The sequence below is a fragment of the Schizosaccharomyces japonicus genome, assembly GCF_000149845.2.
Source record: "Schizosaccharomyces japonicus yFS275 unplaced genomic scaffold supercont5.2, whole genome shotgun sequence".
Taxonomy (NCBI): Eukaryota; Fungi; Ascomycota; class Schizosaccharomycetes; order Schizosaccharomycetales; family Schizosaccharomycetaceae; genus Schizosaccharomyces; species Schizosaccharomyces japonicus.
In genome coordinates, this window is record NW_011627861.1 from 1,972,185 (window position 1) to 1,989,474 (window position 17,290).

Genomic DNA, 17,290 nt, shown 5'->3' on the forward strand with positions numbered 1-17,290 from the left:
ATAGATTTAACAAAATTAAAAACAAAAAAAATAAACTCGACAACCTACGATTTATAATTTAATTTTATTTAATGACACTAGGGGCAAGCAGCGTGTTCGCTGTATATTAGCCTGATCACGGTAGATTTCGCCGTAAATAAAATCCTTGGAAATATTGTTTCACATTAATGTTTTTAAGCTTAGGCACGTGATTTGAAGAGAGAACTCCAACAATATAGTTACCAACCAGCCCCCCGATTTAACATGCTCGTTCCGTGTAAGCTAGTTAAGCGTGGCATGATGCATTTTCCAAGACGCCGTTATCTAAGCACCAATCACTGCTAAGTATTTTTCCTCTATCGCACTATTATCAATTACATGGTGTTCACGCGTTCGTTAAACTTACTACGGTTTTTCCGCTGTTTGATAGATATGCCGAAATTGCATTAGAGTTAGATATTGTGCTTGTTTTCTTCCTCAATTTTTTTTTTTTGTGTGTGTTTTTTTTCTTTTGCTTGAGACCGTTCATTTCTTTATTAATACACATTTTTTTATATTGATTCTCTTATGTTGTTTACTTTCTCATATACCATCAGAACATGTAAGCAAATTTGAGAAAAAATAAAACAAAAAAAGCGGATAAACTGCACTAAAAAGAAATGGAAAAGTAGCCATTGCATAAGAAGGAGAGTTGAGCCTTTTCGATTTCTGCAACGCTAGTTTTTCCTGAACGGTCTTGATATTATGTAGTAACGTAGGACAGTATGTACATAATATGATTCACTATTAAATTGCCTTCATCTAGGTAACTGACACACCCTTTCTATTGCTATGATTGGCTATTTTTCGCTTAATACACACGTGCACTTCATTTTGAGTGCTTAATCTTAAAAACGCACACTGGTTACCCATGTTTTACCCCTTAGCCTCCTTAGTCAGCCTAGCTAACGTAGCATTGATACAGGCCAAAAAAGTCTCCTGAGCCAGAATCGAACTAGCGACAACCGGTAGCAATAGAAAGCAGTTACAGCCGGTGTGATAGCCAACTACACCATCAGGAGCTACTTCGACTTACCTGAAAAAGTAAGTCTATATATTTGAAGATAAATTCAATAAAACGAATACTGAAAGGGGTGGGACTGAACCCACGAGCTTTCGCACTAGTGAACGATACGACCTTTACAAACCTTAACTAGCTCCATAACCACTCGGACACCCTTCTATAGCATAGTGTATCCAATATTAGACTTTCATATAGATGTTATTGAGAATGCCAAAATAACTGGTTTTGCTGTTGCATGACATATGACACACTAAAATTACCATTGATCACATACATTTATGATAAAGCTTCGTTTCAGTGCCACTTTATGCTTACTGAATAATTACAACATTCGTAAAGATTTGTATGGCACTACCTTCGTTCTCAATACATTCTTAAATACCATGGTGTTAACGTACTTGCTCTCCTTAAGCCCCGGTAGTAATCAGTATTGTAAGTTTACGGAAAGTCAATCTAATTACTTGCTCAATACATGCCTTGTTCGTACAAAACGACTGCGCTTATTAAGTTAAAAAAGGTTTGTACGTAACTCCGTTGCGGGAGTCGAACCCGACCACGTCGGTGAAGCGACGGATCCTAGCCGTTGGACCACAACGGATGCATCAGATCCTCATGTGTTAAGATTTATATAAGCAGTAGATATAATTGCAATTTTTATGTAAAAGTGTCACAAACCGGGATCGAACCGGTGACCAACAGATCTTCAGTCTGTCATGCTCCAACTACACCATTGCGACCAAGTCAAGGTTAATAAAATACTTTAACTAGAAGTTATAATTATGATTTAAAATCGATACTCGTGAGCTTTACCCCAAAGCATATTAATTACTTCAACACTGTGCTATTAAAACAATCAAAAACGATCCCGCAGGAGTCGAACCTGGAATCTCTTGATTGCACGTAACCGTAGTCAAGCGCCTTAACCATTGGGCCACGAGACCTCATTATCCACCAGACTTATGATGCATATTATAAAGAGTGTTTTATTATTTCACTTGAATCAATTATGATAATCGCAGTTTGTTAAACCTTTACTGAAGCATGAGAAGTTATAATGTTATTTTCGTAATGAAAGTACGTTATAAATGAAGGGATTATTGATTTTCGCTAAACTTTGCTTTCTAAGGTATTTATAACTTAGTAGATAAACAGAAATAAGTTTATAGAGATTTATGTGTCTACTGTGAGTAAGCAAGTCCCGTGTGGCTCAATCGGTTTAGAGCGTCTGACTCTTACGCAGATCAATCAGAAGGTTGCGAGTTCGAGTCTCGCCATGGAGGTACTTTTCTCCTTTTTGGTCTAAGGGCCATAAATTCTACATAGTTTGTAAGGAAAACAAAGAACATGCTTTGGCCGGGAATCGAACCCGGTCGATTCGATGGCAACGAATCATTATACCACTAAACCACCAAAGCCTCTTATGCACATAAGGGAGCTACTGTTTCTAGTATACTTGAAATTTAGTATTTGACTTTCGGTTAGATTTGAAATACAAATCCCTTTCTATTCCGCCAAGAGCTGCAGCAAACAGAATAGTTGGTCGCTTTATAGCATGTTGAGTACCCCCTTCTGTCGAAGTTTATAAATATGTGTCTTATTTAGTAAGACAGGCTATTAAAAGAATGGCGTAGGCAAAAGTTTCTGCTATAGGAATTTATTCAGTGCAAGTGTAACTTGTGGTCGCATGATGTAGTCGGTTATCATGTCGATCTAATAGCTTTAGCTGTCAGTCGAATGTCGCCGGTTCGAGCCCGGCTGTGACCATTTTGCATAGCTGCAGTCATGATATCAGTGTTTATGATTTCAAGATGTTTGTGTTCCTCTTAAGCTTTTGCCGTTTTTGGTTAAAGATAAAATAACGCCAAATCCCAGTCTATAAGAGTAAAATAGCGGCAATTAGTTCAGGTCGTACTGGGAATCGAACCCAGGTCTCAGGAAAGTTTTCCTGCTCAGCGCGAGCAATCAAAATCCTACGTGCTAACCATTACACCATACAACCTATGCTTGTTATTCTTACTTATTGTCATTCCCGAATTAACTTTTTTACCTAAGCAAGTGCGTAGAAAAACCTTATTACGTTCACAGGTGATACAAGAGATTGAAATGTATCATAGAATAAATAAGATTTTAAAAACTAAAGAGACATCTACGGCCATACCTAGGCGAAAACACCAGTTCCCGTCCGATCACTGCAGTTAAGCGTCTGAGGGCTTCGTTAGTACTCCGGGGTGCTGTAGGTTTTTTCACTTTTGCTGCTCATTTTCCTCTCTAATCTATTTCCCCATTCACTGCCACCTTATTATCTTGTTTTCCTTCTTTATGTAACTCGTTTCTCATATAAGGAAATTCTTTTATTAAAGCTGTGCGGTTTCCCGTTATCTTTCTTATTACTACTGAATAGTCAATAAAGAGGCGAAATACCTAGGCGAAAACACCAGTTTAAAAGTAAGTGTCTCCGTGGAATCGAACCCCGCCGCATCGGTGAGAGCGATGAATCCTAGCCACTGGACCATGACGATTATCCATATCCACCTAGTATTTAGGACTTTAAGTAAGTATGCACTATGTAATTGTAAATTGTAAAACTTATAATGACCAGTGAGGGATTGAACCCTCGCATCTTACGATACAGCAAGACTGTTTGGACAAGTCCAAGGATAGCTTGAGTGCTGCGCCATAGACCGCTCGGCCAACTGGCCTTATTAAGTTCGTTGGACTACATGAACATAATATATTATACTCAGCAACTTAGGTTAAATGATGCAAGCTTGAAAAGGTGTAATTACCGGTTGCTGATTTGGGAGAGAATGCCATATTAACCAGTCGATTAGAATACCATATATGTGCATTTGGCGAACACAATGTTAAAAGACCCGGTCAGGGAGGACTCGAACCCTCGACCTCACGATTAACAGTCGTGCGCAATAACCAACTATGCTACCCGACCCTATTGCGAGATAGTTCGCATTTGCTCCTGGTGAGGCTCGAACTCACGACCTTCCCCTGTCACACAGCACGGTATGAGAGGGATGCTACCACAACTGAGCTACAGAAGCACCTTTCTCGTCTTGGAGACGCAAGCAATATATGCTTAATAACATATGTGTGACTATAATAGTATGCCTTACTTGCTCCCCGTCAATAATAATGAGCTTAGTGACTTTCATCACATAGTAAAAGCTTGAATTCATTAATGAACGTCTTGCGTGTTTTATACAGTTAAAGAATGTGATAATATTACATATACGCCAGGTGCTGGTGTAGCTCTTATAGCTCAGTGGTAGAGCGCTTGCCTAGTAAGCAAGAGGCCCAGTGTTCGAGTCACTGTTGGAGCAAGTTTTAACAATCTTACTACTGACAACAACGTGTGGGTATTTCGATAATCCCAAATCTCAATTACAGAACCAAGAACAACCTCCAGTGTCAACTGTGTGGGTGTAATAACATAGCTTATTCCAACAAATGACATAAACTGCCTTTATATATTTAGTAAACGCTAAGGTTACAGCAAATCTCCTTTAGTATAGGGGTATACACCAGCCTGTCACGCTGGCAGCCCGGATCCCGGAGGGAGAGAAGTTTTATTGTTTGATGTTTGTATGCTTGACTTTATATATCGTAAACAACCGAGGCTTGCAGTTAAGGCACTATGCCTGAGTGGTTAAAGGGACAGACTAGAATCTGTTGCGGTCTCCGCGCGCAGGTTCAAATCCTGCTGGTGTCGTTTTTTTATAGTATTTAGTAATATTAGTGAGTTTAAGTAACCATGATGTGATTATCAATAATTTGGTTGCTCTTTTATGTGTAAGTTGACTTTTGGCACTAAACTGAAGTTGATTTGATTAATTTTAAATACTACTCAGTGTTGTGAGAAGTCAATTATTCTTCATCATGAGCAGTAGTTCGATAGCTTAACGTAGCCAACAGCAGACTCAAAAAGGAAAAAGTTGATTGTGCCAGGACTCGAACCTGGGACCTCTGCGAACACGTTGATGTTAAGCAGAAATTATAACCATCTAAACCACACAACCAGTTGCTTGGCGACTATTGTCATTGATCACTGTAACATTATTTGCATAGTCTTGATGCATTTTTGAGGAGTAACAAAGATAAATATGGTTCATTAGGTGTGGATAGGCAATTGGTGAATTGATATAACCAGTGGCAAGAACTAGAATATATATATACCATAGATATGGGATTTGTAAAAAAAAGTGGACAAGCCAGAACTGGGACCTCTTCCAATTCAAGCGAAATGCTAAGGAAGCGTGATAACCATCTACACCACATGCCCTTTACACCCTAAGGGGAAAGTATTACTTACTTATTTTCAAATTATTTCTTAGATTTTGCTCAAAAGTTATGTTTAGCTTACAAATTACTTCTCTATCCCTGTTTTATTTATACGGCTTGGTTTTTTAGTATTTTTCACAGATGACTTTGTTTTTCTGCATTATTTGAAGCAAATAAATATGGCTGTACTCATGTTCTTAGACTCTATAGATTTAACAAAATAAAAACAAAAAATAACTCGACAACCTACGATTTATAATTTAATTTTATTAATGACACTAGGGGCAAGCAGCGTGTTCGCTGTATATTAGCCTGATCACGGTAGATTTCGCCGTAATAAAATCCTTGGAAATATTGTTTCACATTAATGTTTTAAGCTTAGGCACGTGATTTGAAGAGAGAACTCCAACAATATAGTTACCAACCAGCCCCCGATTTAACATGCTCGTTCCGTGTAAGCTAGTTAAGCGTGGCATGATGCATTTCCAAGACGCCGTTATCTAAGCACCAATCACTGCTAAGTATTTTCCTCTATCGCACTATTATCAATTACATGGTGTTCACGCGTTCGTTAAACTTACTACGGTTTTTCCGCTGTTTGATAGATATGCCGAAATTGCATTAGAGTTAGTTATGATATTGTGCTTGTTTCTTCCTCCAATTTTTTTTTTTTTTGTTGTTTTTTTTCTTTGCTTGATTCATTTCTTTATTAATAATACACATTTTTTTTTTATGTTGTTACTTTCTCATATACCATCAGAACTTGTTTACTTTCTTGAGAAAAAATAAAAACAAAAAAAAAAAAGCGGAATAAAAAAAAGAAATGGAAAAGTAGCCATTGCATAATAAAGAAGGAGAGTTGAGTCCTTTTCTTGCAACGCTAGTTTTCCTTGAACGGTCTTGATATTATGTAGTAACGTAGGACAGTATGTACAATAATATGATTCACTATTAAATTGCCTTCATCTAGGTAACTGACACACCCTTTCTATTGCTATGATTGGCTATTTTCGCTTAATACACACGTGCACTTCTATTTGAGTGCTTAATCTTAAAACGACACACTGGTTACCCATGTTTTACCCCTTAGCCTCCTTAGTCAGCCTAGCTAACGTAGCATTGATACAGGCCAAAAAAGTCTCCTGAGCCAGAATCGAACTAGCGACCAACCGGTAGCAATAGAAAGCAGTTACAGCCGGGTGTGATAGCCAACTACACCATCAGGAGCTACTTCGACTTTACCTGAAAAGTAAGTCTATATATTTGAAGATAAATTCATAAAAACGAATACTGAAAGGGTGGGACTCGAACCCACGAGCTTTCGCACTAGTGAACGATACAACCTTGTTGGTCAAACCTTAACTAGCTCCATAACCACTCGGACACCTTCCTTATAGCATAGTGTATCCAATATTAGACTTTCATATAGATGTTATTGAGAATGCCAAAATAACTGGTTTTGCTGTTGCATGACATATGACACACTAAAATTACCATTGATCACATACATTTATGATAAGCTTTCGTTTCAGTGCCACTTTATGCTTACTGAATAATTACAACATTCGTAAAGATTTGATGGCACTACCTTCGTTCTCAATACATTCTTAATACCATGGTGTTAACGTACTTGCTCTCCTTAAGCCCCGGTAGTAATCAGTATTTGTAAGTTTACGGAAGTCAATCTAATTACTTGCTCATAACATGCCTTGTTCGTCAAAAACGACTGCGCTTATTAAGTTAAAAAGGTTTGTACGTAACTCCGTTGCGGGGAGTCGAACCCCGACACGTCGGTGAAAGCGACGGATCCTAGCCGTTGGACCACAACGGATGCACCTAGTCTTCATGTGTACAATAGTAACTTGATCAGCTATTATTGCACTAATTTTATGTAAAAGTGTCACAAACCGGGATCGAACCGGTGACCAACAGATCTTCAGTCTGTCATGCTCCAACTACACCATTGCGACCAAGGTTAATAAAATACTTTAACTAGAAGTTATAATTATGATTTAAAAAATACGATACTCTTTTCATGATACATATTAATTACTTCAACACTGTGCTATTAAACAATCAAAACGATCCCGCCAGGAGTCGAACCTGGAATCTCTTGATTGCACGTAACCGTAGTCAAGCGCCTTAACCATTGGCCACGAGACCTCATTATCACCAGACTTATGATGCATATTATAAAGAGTGTTTTATTATTCACTTGAATCAATTATGATAATCGCAGTTTGTAAACCTTTACTGAAGCATGAGAAGTTATAATGTTATTTTTCGAATGAAAGTACGTTATAAATGAAGGGATTATTGATTTCGCTAAACTTTGCTTTCTAAGGTATTTATAACTTAGTAGATAAACAGAATAAGTTTATAGAGATTTATGTGTCTACTGTGAGTAAGCAAGTCCCGTGTGGCTCAATCGGTTTAGAGCGTCTGACTCTTACGCAGATCAATCAGAAGGTTGCGAGTTCGAGTCTCGCCATGGGAGGTACTTTTCTCCTTTTTGGTCTAAGGGCCATAAATTCTACATAGAAGATGAATAACCTGTCACTGAATTGCCGGGAATCGAACCCGGGTCGATTCGATGGCAACGAATCATTATACCACTAAACACCAAAGCCTCTATGCACATAAGGGAGCTACTGTTTCTAGTATACTTGAAATTTAGTATTTGACTTTCGGTTAGATTTGAAATACAAATCCCTTTCTATTCGCCAAGAGCTGCAGCAAACAGAATAGTTGGTCGCTTTATAGCATGTTGAGTACCCCTTCTGTCGAAGTTTATAAATATGTGTCTTATTAGTAAGACAGGCTATTAAAAGAATGGCGTAGGCAAAAGTTTCTGCTATAGGAATTTATTCAGTGCAAGTGTTAACTTGTGGTCGCATGATGTATCGGTTATCATGTCGATCTAATAGCTTTAGCTGTCAGTCGAATGTCGCCGGTTCGAGCCCGGCTGTGACCATTTTGCATAGCTGCAGTCATGATATCAGTGTTTATGATTTCAAGATGTTGTGTTCCTCTTAAGCTTTGCCGTTTTGGTTTAAAGATAAAAATACGCCAAATCCCAGTCTATAAGAGTAAATAGCGGCAATAGTTCAGGTCGTACTGGGAATCGAACCCAGGTCTCAGGAAAGTTTCCTGCTCAGCGCGAGCAATCAAATCCTACGTGCTAACCATTACACCATACAACGCTATGGCTAGGTTATCAGCAAAATACATTCATAAGAATGATATTGTGAACAATAAATTGTTCGAAGTGCTGTAGGTTTTTCTTTTTGTTTTAAGTTTTTATTAAAGCTGTGCGGTCTTATAAATTATATAACTTTTATAATATGAAACAGACATCTACGGCCATACCTAGGCGAAACACCAGTTCCCGTCCGATCACTGCAGTTAAGCGTCTGAGGGCTCGTTAGTACTGCGGTTGGAGACAACGCGGGAATCCGGGGTGCTGTAGGTTTTTTCTTTTGGTTTTACTTCATTATCCGCTCTTCTCGTTTTAACTTTTTTACCTAAGCAAGTGCGTAGAAAAATTTCTTTTTTGTTTTAAGTTCCTATAGTGATTCTGTCTTATTTCATATACTATATAATTTTTGGCAAACTAAGAAGACATCTACGGCCATACCTAGGCGAAACACCAGTTCCCGTCCGATCACTGCAGTTAAGCGTCTGAGGGCTCGTTAGTACTGCGGTTGCATTTTATGCTTGTTATTCTTACTTAACTTATTGTCATTCCCGTTTTACCTTCACTGCTATCTTGTCTAGTGATGCTGCTCTAATTAAGTACTGTACAAAACCAAGCGTTACTGTTTTTTGGGTGTTGCTGAAAAAAGATACCTAGGCGAAACACCAGTTCCCGTCCGATCACTGCAGTTAAGCGTCTGAGGGCTCGTTAGTACTGCGGTTGGAGACAACGCGGGAATAGGTTTTTTCACTTTTGCTCATTTTTCCTCTCTAATCTATCTTGTCTAGTGTCTAGTGATGCTGCTTGTTCATTATTATCTTGTTTTTCCTTTATCTTTTTTCAATGAATATATCACTTATAGATTTATGCTCATTTGTTTCCCGTATCTTTCTTATTACTACTGAATAGTCAATAAAGACGCAAGAATCAACTTACAATGAATAAGCTAAAATTAAAGTAGTGTCTCCGTCAGGGGGAATCGAACCCCCGCGCATCGGTGAGAGCGATGAATCCTAGCCACTGGACCATGACGGATTATCCATATCACCCTAGTATTTAGGACTTTAAGAAGTATGCACTATGTAATTGTAAATTGTAAAACTTATAATGACCAGTGAGGGATTCGAACCCTGCATCTTACGATACAGCAAGACTTGTTGGACAAGTCCAAGGATAGCTTGAGTGCTGCGCATAGACCGCTCGGCCAACTGGCCTTATTAAGTTCGTTGGACTACATGACATAATATATTATACTCAGCAACTTAGGTAAATGATGCAAGCTTGAAAAGGTGTAATTACCGGTTGCTGATTTGGGAGAGATGCCATATTAACCAGTCGATTAGAATACCATATATGTGCATTGGCGAACACAATGTTAAAAGACCCGGTCAGGGAGGGACTCGAACCCTCGACCTCACGATTAACAGTCGTGCGCAATAACCAACTATGCTACCGACCCTATTTGCGAGATAGTTCGCATTTGCTCCTGGTGAGGCTCGAACTCACGACTTCCCCTGTCACACAGCACGGTATGAGAGGGATGCTACCACAACTGAGCTACAGAAGCACCTTTCTCGTCTTGGAGACGCAAGCAATATATGCTTAATAACATATGTGTGACTATAATAGTATGCCCTTACTTGCTCCCGTCAATAATAATGAGCTTAGTGACTTTCATCACATAAGTAAAAGCTTGAATTTCATTAATGAACGTCTTGCGTGTTTTTATACAGTTAAAGAATGTGATAATATTTACATATACGCAGGTGCTGGTGTAGCTCTTATAGCTCAGTGGTAGAGCGCTTGCCTAGTAAGCAAGAGGCCCAGTGTTCGAGTCACTGTTGGAGCAAGTTTTAACAATCTTACTACTGACAACAACGTGTGGGTATTTCGATAATCCCAAATCTCAATTACAGAACCAAGAACAACCTCCAGTGTCAACTGTGTGGGTGTAATAACATAGCTTATTCCAACAATGACATAAAACTGCCTTTATATATTTGTAAAACGCTAAGGTTACAGCAAATCTCCTTTAGTATAGGGGTATACACCAGCCTGTCACGCTGGCAGCCCGGGTTCGAATCCCGGAGGAGAGAAGTTTTATGTTTGATGTTTGTATGCTTGACTTTATATATCGTTAAACACCGAGGCTGCAATTAAGGCACTATGCCTGAGTGGTTAAAGGACAGACTAGAAATCTGTTTCCGCGCGCAGGTTCAAATCCTGCTGCTGGTGTCGTTTTTTTCGACTTACTGTTGCTGCTTGGGAACGCTTGTAAGCTGGGATTATCAATAATTTGGTTGTCTTTTTATGTGTAAGTTGCTGTGGCTACAAGAAAAATTTTAAATACTACTCAGTGTGTGAGAAGTCAATTATTCTTCATCATGAGCAGAGTTCGATAGCTTAACGTAGCCAACAGCAGACTCAAAAGGAAAAAGTTGATTGTGCCAGGACTGAACCTGGGACCGTCTGCGAACACGTTGATGTTAAGCAGAATTATAACCATCTAAACCACACAACCAGTTGCTTGGCGACTATTGTTCATTGATCACTGTAACATATTTTGCATAGTCTTGATGCATTTTTTTGAGGAGTAACAAAGATAAATATGGTTCATTAGGTGTGGATAGGCAATTGGTGAATTGATATAACCAGTGGGCAAGAACTAGAATATATATATACATAGATATGGGATTTGTAAAAAGTGGACAAGCCAGAACTCGAATCTGGGACCTCTTCCAATTCAAGCGAAATGCTAAGGAAGCGTGATAACCATCTACACCACATGCCCTTTACACCCTAAGGGGAAATATTACTTACTTATTTCAAATTATTTCTTAGATTTTGCTCAAAGTTATGTTTAGCTTACAAATTACTTCTCTATCCCTGTTTATTTATACGGCTTGGTTTTTAGTATTTTCACAGATGACTTTGTTTTCTGCATTATTTGAAGCAAATAATATGGCTGTACTCATGTTCTTAGACTCTATAGATTTAACAAATTAAAACAAAAATAACTCGACAACCTACGATTTATAATTAATTTATTAATGACACTAGGGCAAGCAGCGTGTTCGCTGTATATTAGCCTGATCACGGTAGATTTCGCCGTAATAAAATCCTTGGAAATATTGTTTCACATTAATGTTTTAAGCTTAGGCACGTGATTTGAAGAGAGAACTCAACAATATAGTTACCAACCAGCCCCCGATTTAACATGCTCGTTCCGTGTAAGCTAGTTAAGCGTGGCATGATGCATTTCCAAGACGCCGTTATCTAAGCACCAATCACTGCTAAGTATTTTCCTCTATCGCACTATTATCAATTACATGGTGTTCACGCGTTCGTTAAACTTACTACGGTTTTTTCCGCTGTTTGATAGATATGCCGAAATTGCATTAGAGTTAGTTATGATATTGTGCTTGTTTTCTTCCTCCTAATTTTTTTTGTGTGTGTGTTTTTCTTTTTTGCTTCTTTGTAGTACCGTTTCTTTTTCTTTATTGATTCTCTTATGTTGTTTACTTCTCATATACCATCAGAACATGTAAGCAAATTTGAGAAAAATAAAACAAAAAGCGGATAAAACTGCACTAAAGAATGGAAAGTAGCCATTGCATAAAGAAGGAGAGTTGAGCCTTTTCGATTTCTTGCAACGCTAGTTTTCCTTGAACGGTCTTGATATTATGTAGTAACGTAGGACAGTATGTACAATAATATGATTCACTATTAAATTGCCTTCATCTAGGTAACTGACACACCCTTTCTATTGCTATGATTGGCTATTTTTCGCTTAATACACACGTGCACTTCTATTTTGAGTGCTTAATCTTAAAACGACACACTGGTTACCCATGTTTTACCCCTTAGCCTCCTTTAGTCAGCCTAGCTAACGATACAGGCCAAAAAAAGTCTCCTGAGCCAGAATCGAACTAGCGACCAACCGGTAGCAATAGAAAGCAGTTACAGCCGGGTGTGATAGCGAGAAATTAAATATTAATAGTGAAAAAGGGTATCAACATTCGAGCCAAGTCTCATTACAGGCATGAGTAAGCTCCATCAACAAGTAAATCCGAACCTGAAGTAAAGCTGGATGCGTCGCTGGCTAGATATACGTACGCGCCCTTCAATTCGTCTGGTTTAGCCATACGTTTGAAAGGAGATGTTCTTATCCACTCCTCTCTTAAGCTGCTCTCTGACATATCCGTTATAATATAGCCGGGGGAAACTGTATTCACACGAGCAAAATCAGCCCATTCGATCGCCAAAGATTTGCATAGTTGGATGACAGCAGCTTTAGACGCATTATACGCACATTGTTTCTGAGGTACGTTAACAATGCTTCCAGACATGGAAGCAGTAGCAATGAAGCTGCCGAAACCCTGACGCTTAAAGACTTTGCCCGCAGCCCTTGCAGCGAGAAATACACCATTAACATTCAAGGCAAAAGTTCGGTTAAACTCTTCAGTCGTCATGTCAATGCCAGATTTAGATATGCAGATACCTGCATTAGATACAACAACATCCAGATTTCCCGACATCGCTATGTTACTAATAACGTCTTGTATGCTTTTTTCATCGGTAGCATCACAATGAACTGCAAAAACAGGGACATCATATTTTTCAGCTAGATCCTTCGCCATCTTCTTGCAGTTGTTGCTCGATTTGTATGTAAAGTACACGGTGGCTCCCGCTTCAGCAAACGCACGGACAACAGCAGCACCGATACCACGACTACCGCCCAAAACCAGAGTTATCTTTCCTTTTAGACTGAATAAGTCCATGACACTGGTAGCCTCAATATTATTTGGGATGGCGGGCATTTTTACTGAATGAAATTTACTGAGGAAAGCAAGTTGGGTATTTTTTGTACTGTCTCCTGCGAAGTTCCTTTTTATTGCAAGAAGAGGTGGTGCGTTTGTTGTCGAACATAAATCAAATTTCAACTGCTAGTACAAGCTTACGTAAGCCGGTATATCAATATCCGATCGACTACCGGCAATAAACCGCATAGTCAAAAAAACTATTCCTTGCGCCTTCCCGATAACTCATTTTAGCAAGCAAAAGTGCCTCCACTAATCCTCCTACGAACAGCCGCCTTCTCGAAACCATAACACGCACCGCCATTTATTAAATGAAACCACACACGTCGACCGATACAACACACCACATTGAGTCAATACACAGTGTCCGAACGAAACTATAACCACGTTTGTTAAGACTATTATTCATGAAATCTATGACATAGACACCACCAGACGTGTGAGCAGCTCAGAATAGATATTTCTTCAGTACTTCAGACAGTGTGAATACAATTTGAAAAATATTATCATCATCGATGGACACAACGAAAAATAACACTCCCGCACTCCAACTTCAACAAAAGAAAAAGACGTAACTGCAATGTTAGAATATTTTCGACGGCCGGTGAAAAGGCACTGGTCAGCAAGACTCGAAATCAGCAACTAAAAACCATCCCCAGTGTACAGTTGGAGTATGTAGGTCATTATAAGTCCGCCCGTTACGTCTCAAAATCATCATCCCAGACCCTGTGAGAGACATACCTATTAAGACACAGCATTCAAACGTACATAACTACCTAGAATTGTTAGCGATTGAAAAAAAGAAAGAATGAGCGAGATGCGACTGGCAAAATCAGACAAGGCTGAAACTTAAAAATACGAACAAATTCCGCACGGATGGACTCTGGAATGTTTGTCGTTCTGTCATCATCTAATGCACCTCGTCATCAAAGGAACGCAGACTTACAACTAGCGAAATCCAGGCGACTTCCTAAACCACTTTTAGGCCTGCACACTAGACACGGTGCGAAGTGTGTGAGAGGTTGTGTTTATATGCAATTTTGTGACTGCTTAATCGAAACGAGCGTAATTCGCGATTATACTCGCTATTATACTCGCTATAAAGGATATGAAATTTGACAAATAACGCACCCGTACGCAGTGGAAGCATATTGTTTGCAACGTGTTATTTCAAAAATGAGAAATCGTAAAATCAATATTAATCAAATTTATATATAGGGCCAGAACCCGTTTCTCCATCATATATCCAAATGTTATCCATTGGATATTCACGATTTCCGAGAACATTAAGAGCATCTTGGGATATGATTCCGCCAACAACAGAAGCTATGGGCGCCCATTCAAATTCACAATTCCGCATAAACCTCCTGCTTCTGTTAGTTTTTAGTAGAATATGATTGAGACATACTCGAAGAATGTATTGGGAAAGAGTTTGTCCGGTTCTAAGTGCAGGCGAATAGCTTCGTTAACGATGGCCTCTGTACCAGCACATGGGCTTTTTAGTTTGGCTAAGGTAACGTTAGTAGTAGATTATATAGTTGGTCAATGGAAGAAGGCGTACCCAGCAAAGCAGGAAGACAAGGACTTATTCGTGCTGCCTTGCGTTTGGAGATTTTGTCACCGATTACGCAAAGGATTGCCTCCGAAAGTGGTTTTTGTCTTACAGACTTTTCTTCTTGTACTTTCTTATTTTCTTGAGTGCGTTCTCTATGTTTTGTTTTGTTAGCAGTGTACGGAAATATTGCAAGTATGACAAATCGCGTACATGATAAATGTGTGTTTTCTCAAGTCGGTAAATGCGAAACCATACATTCCAAAGACTGAGACAAAGTAGAATGGTACTGCAGCTTTATGTGACATGTCATTCACAGTTAACACCGTTTGTAACGGTAATTGGGTAGCGATAATTACACTGTATTCGGCCAATTCATCTTGGGAAAGAGTAGATGCACTTTTTTCGTTAACAGTAACTTTTACAAGTGGATTGTAAGATGCAATTTTTTTGGCAGCGGCATGGGCCCTACCGCATCCGATATCGGATTTATCTAACAGAAATTGTGTAGCAACATCTTCATCCGTCACTAAGTTTTCATCTTGAAAACAAAGTTCTCCGACTCCAGCGAGAACTATATTTTTTGCAATTTCATTTGCTAATGGACTCACTGTCAGTAGCAACACCCGAGCACGTTTAATACTATTCTGTTAGGAGATAATCATGAATTTGACTTACGCTTCCTGAGCACTAAACCCCCATAGCCGAATCTGTCTATCATATAAAGCAACCTCGTCTGCCTCCATGCTTCTTTCTGTTAAGTGTTTGCAGTTTCTATTCGTTACTCTCAATTTAAGATTTGTTGGTTTACTTCCTCAGTTGCACTGCTATTCGTGCACTACCCTTCCTATGTTGCTATTCTATTCAGCAGGTCCGTTCTACGAGTTCTACTACAAAAGAGCAAGCCAGTCATCTACTTGAACCAATGTAATCTTATACTGCTTCGGAACAAAAATTGTATTAAAAAGTGTTTCATGGACGAATGTGCTATAAAAGTGATACGAGAAGTTATAACTTATTCAACAGAGAAAGCGATAAATGAGACTTCACGGGCATGAATAAAAGCCAATTGAGAGCTAGGATGCAGTTCGAGTTTCTGCCTCGAGTGTCTCCACCGCCTCACGTTCCGTTTCAGCTTCTATAGCATCTTGATTAAGTTGAGAATAACCGAAGTGTCTTTCTTGTCTCACGTAGTAAAGACAAAGCATTAATAAGGTTCCCTGTAAAGACGCGCTTATAAGGTACATTATGTAAGAAGACCAATTCGTCCCTGGAAGTTGAGAAATAATGTACGTAATTAAGAAACCTCCAGGTGTTTGAACTAACATCATCGGTATACTAAGAGCCCCATGAGATTTCTGTATAAAAACTTGGACGATCTGCGGAACATACTGAATAACAGCGAATAATGATGCAGTAGTTCCCAAAACACTGGCCCATGCGATATTTCCACGAAGAACAGTCAACGATACGAGAAAACTGGATAAGGCCCAAATAACGTTTAGCACGAGTACAAATGTTACTTGGCGCCACAGCTTGCTTTTTGTTATAGAGAGAGGTTGTGCAACTGGAAACCCATCTTCAGTGGCGGCAGAAACAAAGTGAATGGGACGAGGGAGGAACATCCAATACGAGAAGACAATACAAGAAATTGAAAATACCTGAACGGCAACTTGTATGATACCAACAGAATTAGCTATACATTGAAAATGATCGTATTCATGCGTGCAACAGTAGCGCAATGGTCCGACCTCTAAAGTCACAATGTTGTCTAGCGTATGCACGACTCCTAGAAAACCTAAAGTCAAGTAGGTAAAACTAAGGCCACGAGATGAACCAAGACGAATTATCCGAGATACCTGTAACATATATGAATAAAACATTCCAATGATTAATGCGCACGCGGATATAAAACTAGTGAAAGAAGAGGAAGGACAAAATGGTTCCTCTTCAAACACTGAGAATTGTCCATTCTCTGAAAACATAGCCCCCACTAGTATTTTAACTGTGTGTGTTTAATCAGACCCGTATCGAATTGTTTCCAAAGTCAAATACTTTGCTCTTACAAATAGAATAAGATACTCCTTTACTAGTCGTTCCTTAAACAATTTCGCAACAATTCGTGAGTGTAGTAGGAAAACCAATATTGTCCTCCTTTTCCAGTATAATCTCGTACAAAAAAGTGTTTTTCGTACGTCGTTTTACGATATTTGTTATAGGGAGGTTTAGCTGCGTGCTACGTCAATGATCACTTAATCTATAGTAAACACATCTACTGAGGCTTAAAAGATAAATGTTAGACAAGTATGTGTATTATCTAAGGAGCAAAGTGTCTTTCAAATACCTATATTCTGTGTATTTTCATCTTATAATTGTCACTATTTAGC

The 17,290-nt window shown here is 38.9% G+C and overlaps 3 protein-coding genes, 33 non-coding genes and 3 pseudogenes across 39 annotated transcripts; 13 read left to right on the forward strand and 26 right to left on the reverse strand.

Annotated features, from left to right (window-relative positions):
* Positions 1 to 953: 953 nt before the first annotated feature.
* On the reverse strand, positions 954 to 1,040 carry SJAG_16112. The gene has a single exon. It is a non-coding gene; the product is annotated as a tRNA-Tyr (tRNA).
* A 531-nt stretch (positions 1,041 to 1,571) lies between these two features.
* SJAG_16113 lies at positions 1,572 to 1,640 on the reverse strand (annotated as a pseudogene). The gene has a single exon. The product of its transcript is annotated as a tRNA-OTHER (tRNA).
* Positions 1,641 to 1,707: 67 nt separating this feature from the next.
* SJAG_16114 lies at positions 1,708 to 1,779 on the reverse strand. The gene has a single exon. It is a non-coding gene; the product is annotated as a tRNA-Phe (tRNA).
* Positions 1,780 to 1,902: 123 nt separating this feature from the next.
* SJAG_16115 lies at positions 1,903 to 1,983 on the reverse strand. Its single transcript has one exon. It is a non-coding gene; the product is annotated as a tRNA-Arg (tRNA).
* Positions 1,984 to 2,238: 255 nt separating this feature from the next.
* SJAG_16116 lies at positions 2,239 to 2,322 on the forward strand. The gene has a single exon. It is a non-coding gene; the product is annotated as a tRNA-Lys (tRNA).
* A 65-nt stretch (positions 2,323 to 2,387) lies between these two features.
* Positions 2,388 to 2,457, reverse strand: SJAG_16117. The gene has a single exon. It is a non-coding gene; the product is annotated as a tRNA-Gly (tRNA).
* A 263-nt stretch (positions 2,458 to 2,720) lies between these two features.
* SJAG_16118 lies at positions 2,721 to 2,806 on the forward strand. The gene has a single exon. It is a non-coding gene; the product is annotated as a tRNA-Ile (tRNA).
* A 139-nt stretch (positions 2,807 to 2,945) lies between these two features.
* On the reverse strand, positions 2,946 to 3,041 carry SJAG_16119. Its single transcript has one exon. It is a non-coding gene; the product is annotated as a tRNA-Gln (tRNA).
* Positions 3,042 to 3,190: 149 nt separating this feature from the next.
* SJAG_16120 lies at positions 3,191 to 3,305 on the forward strand. The gene has a single exon (XR_845614.1). It is a non-coding gene; the product is annotated as a 5S ribosomal RNA (ribosomal RNA).
* A 187-nt stretch (positions 3,306 to 3,492) lies between these two features.
* Positions 3,493 to 3,558, reverse strand: SJAG_16121. Its single transcript has one exon. It is a non-coding gene; the product is annotated as a tRNA-Glu (tRNA).
* A 76-nt stretch (positions 3,559 to 3,634) lies between these two features.
* Positions 3,635 to 3,741, reverse strand: SJAG_16122. Its single transcript has one exon. It is a non-coding gene; the product is annotated as a tRNA-Leu (tRNA).
* Positions 3,742 to 3,916: 175 nt separating this feature from the next.
* Positions 3,917 to 3,989, reverse strand: SJAG_16123. The gene has a single exon. It is a non-coding gene; the product is annotated as a tRNA-Asn (tRNA).
* Positions 3,990 to 4,011: 22 nt separating this feature from the next.
* Positions 4,012 to 4,098, reverse strand: SJAG_16124. The gene has a single exon. It is a non-coding gene; the product is annotated as a tRNA-Met (tRNA).
* A 207-nt stretch (positions 4,099 to 4,305) lies between these two features.
* On the forward strand, positions 4,306 to 4,377 carry SJAG_16125. The gene has a single exon. It is a non-coding gene; the product is annotated as a tRNA-Thr (tRNA).
* A 308-nt stretch (positions 4,378 to 4,685) lies between these two features.
* Positions 4,686 to 4,766, forward strand: SJAG_16126 (annotated as a pseudogene). The gene has a single exon. The product of its transcript is annotated as a tRNA-OTHER (tRNA).
* A 224-nt stretch (positions 4,767 to 4,990) lies between these two features.
* On the reverse strand, positions 4,991 to 5,073 carry SJAG_16127. The gene has a single exon. It is a non-coding gene; the product is annotated as a tRNA-Val (tRNA).
* Positions 5,074 to 6,473: 1,400 nt separating this feature from the next.
* SJAG_16128 lies at positions 6,474 to 6,562 on the reverse strand. The gene has a single exon. It is a non-coding gene; the product is annotated as a tRNA-Tyr (tRNA).
* A 63-nt stretch (positions 6,563 to 6,625) lies between these two features.
* On the reverse strand, positions 6,626 to 6,727 carry SJAG_16129. Its single transcript has one exon. It is a non-coding gene; the product is annotated as a tRNA-Leu (tRNA).
* Positions 6,728 to 7,095: 368 nt separating this feature from the next.
* SJAG_16130 lies at positions 7,096 to 7,166 on the reverse strand. The gene has a single exon. It is a non-coding gene; the product is annotated as a tRNA-Glu (tRNA).
* A 67-nt stretch (positions 7,167 to 7,233) lies between these two features.
* Positions 7,234 to 7,305, reverse strand: SJAG_16131. The gene has a single exon. It is a non-coding gene; the product is annotated as a tRNA-Phe (tRNA).
* Positions 7,306 to 7,417: 112 nt separating this feature from the next.
* On the reverse strand, positions 7,418 to 7,498 carry SJAG_16132. The gene has a single exon. It is a non-coding gene; the product is annotated as a tRNA-Arg (tRNA).
* Positions 7,499 to 7,748: 250 nt separating this feature from the next.
* Positions 7,749 to 7,832, forward strand: SJAG_16133. Its single transcript has one exon. It is a non-coding gene; the product is annotated as a tRNA-Lys (tRNA).
* A 63-nt stretch (positions 7,833 to 7,895) lies between these two features.
* On the reverse strand, positions 7,896 to 7,964 carry SJAG_16134. The gene has a single exon. It is a non-coding gene; the product is annotated as a tRNA-Gly (tRNA).
* Positions 7,965 to 8,224: 260 nt separating this feature from the next.
* On the forward strand, positions 8,225 to 8,309 carry SJAG_16135. The gene has a single exon. It is a non-coding gene; the product is annotated as a tRNA-Ile (tRNA).
* Positions 8,310 to 8,444: 135 nt separating this feature from the next.
* SJAG_16136 lies at positions 8,445 to 8,538 on the reverse strand. Its single transcript has one exon. It is a non-coding gene; the product is annotated as a tRNA-Ser (tRNA).
* A 156-nt stretch (positions 8,539 to 8,694) lies between these two features.
* SJAG_16137 lies at positions 8,695 to 8,807 on the forward strand. The gene has a single exon (XR_845615.1). It is a non-coding gene; the product is annotated as a 5S ribosomal RNA (ribosomal RNA).
* Positions 8,808 to 8,962: 155 nt separating this feature from the next.
* SJAG_16138 lies at positions 8,963 to 9,058 on the forward strand. Its single transcript, XR_845616.1, has one exon. It is a non-coding gene; the product is annotated as a 5S ribosomal RNA (ribosomal RNA).
* Positions 9,059 to 9,174: 116 nt separating this feature from the next.
* SJAG_16139 lies at positions 9,175 to 9,286 on the forward strand. Its single transcript, XR_845617.1, has one exon. It is a non-coding gene; the product is annotated as a 5S ribosomal RNA (ribosomal RNA).
* A 209-nt stretch (positions 9,287 to 9,495) lies between these two features.
* On the reverse strand, positions 9,496 to 9,566 carry SJAG_16140. The gene has a single exon. It is a non-coding gene; the product is annotated as a tRNA-Glu (tRNA).
* Positions 9,567 to 9,639: 73 nt separating this feature from the next.
* SJAG_16141 lies at positions 9,640 to 9,745 on the reverse strand (annotated as a pseudogene). The gene has a single exon. The product of its transcript is annotated as a tRNA-OTHER (tRNA).
* Positions 9,746 to 9,916: 171 nt separating this feature from the next.
* Positions 9,917 to 9,989, reverse strand: SJAG_16142. Its single transcript has one exon. It is a non-coding gene; the product is annotated as a tRNA-Asn (tRNA).
* Positions 9,990 to 10,012: 23 nt separating this feature from the next.
* On the reverse strand, positions 10,013 to 10,098 carry SJAG_16143. The gene has a single exon. It is a non-coding gene; the product is annotated as a tRNA-Met (tRNA).
* Positions 10,099 to 10,308: 210 nt separating this feature from the next.
* Positions 10,309 to 10,380, forward strand: SJAG_16144. Its single transcript has one exon. It is a non-coding gene; the product is annotated as a tRNA-Thr (tRNA).
* Positions 10,381 to 10,556: 176 nt separating this feature from the next.
* Positions 10,557 to 10,627, forward strand: SJAG_16145. The gene has a single exon. It is a non-coding gene; the product is annotated as a tRNA-Asp (tRNA).
* Positions 10,628 to 10,691: 64 nt separating this feature from the next.
* Positions 10,692 to 10,769, forward strand: SJAG_16146. Its single transcript has one exon. It is a non-coding gene; the product is annotated as a tRNA-Ser (tRNA).
* A 201-nt stretch (positions 10,770 to 10,970) lies between these two features.
* On the reverse strand, positions 10,971 to 11,052 carry SJAG_16147. Its single transcript has one exon. It is a non-coding gene; the product is annotated as a tRNA-Val (tRNA).
* Positions 11,053 to 12,565: 1,513 nt separating this feature from the next.
* Positions 12,566 to 13,351, reverse strand: SJAG_05033 (short chain dehydrogenase; the record flags this gene model as incomplete). Its single annotated transcript, XM_002176065.2, has 1 exon — positions 12,566 to 13,351. The coding sequence occupies one exon, from the start codon at positions 13,349 to 13,351 to the stop codon at positions 12,566 to 12,568; it is 786 nt and encodes a 261-aa protein (XP_002176101.2).
* Positions 13,352 to 14,430: 1,079 nt separating this feature from the next.
* SJAG_05032 (SUMO E1-like activator enzyme Rad31) lies at positions 14,431 to 15,685 on the reverse strand. Its single transcript, XM_002176064.2, has 5 exons — positions 15,582 to 15,685; positions 15,117 to 15,545; positions 14,913 to 15,058; positions 14,760 to 14,859; positions 14,431 to 14,718 (listed from the first exon to the last, which is right to left on the reverse strand). Exons 1-5 carry the CDS (start codon positions 15,647 to 15,649, stop codon positions 14,550 to 14,552), a joined length of 912 nt encoding a protein of 303 aa, XP_002176100.1. The 5' UTR covers positions 15,650 to 15,685; the 3' UTR covers positions 14,431 to 14,549.
* Positions 15,686 to 15,834: 149 nt separating this feature from the next.
* SJAG_05031 (CTNS domain-containing protein) lies at positions 15,835 to 17,170 on the reverse strand. The gene has a single exon (XM_002176063.2). The coding sequence runs from the start codon at positions 16,886 to 16,888 to the stop codon at positions 15,980 to 15,982; it is 909 nt and encodes a 302-aa protein (XP_002176099.1). The 5' UTR covers positions 16,889 to 17,170; the 3' UTR covers positions 15,835 to 15,979.
* Between the last annotated feature and the right edge of the window lie 120 nt (positions 17,171 to 17,290).

Coding starts and splice junctions, on each gene's coding strand:
- SJAG_05032 (XM_002176064.2), bottom strand. CDS start 15,649: ATGGAGGCAGACGAGGTTGCTTTATATGATAGACAGATTCGGCTATGG. Junction 15,546..15,581: donor GGGTTTAGTGCTCAGGAAGC/GTAAGTCAAATT, acceptor CTAACAGAATAG/TATTAAACGTGCTCGGGTGT. Junction 14,719..14,759: donor TTTCCCAATACATTCTTCGA/GTATGTCTCAAT, acceptor TAACAGAAGCAG/GAGGTTTATGCGGAATTGTG.
- SJAG_05031 (XM_002176063.2), bottom strand. CDS start 16,888: ATGTTTTCAGAGAATGGACAATTCTCAGTGTTTGAAGAGGAACCATTT.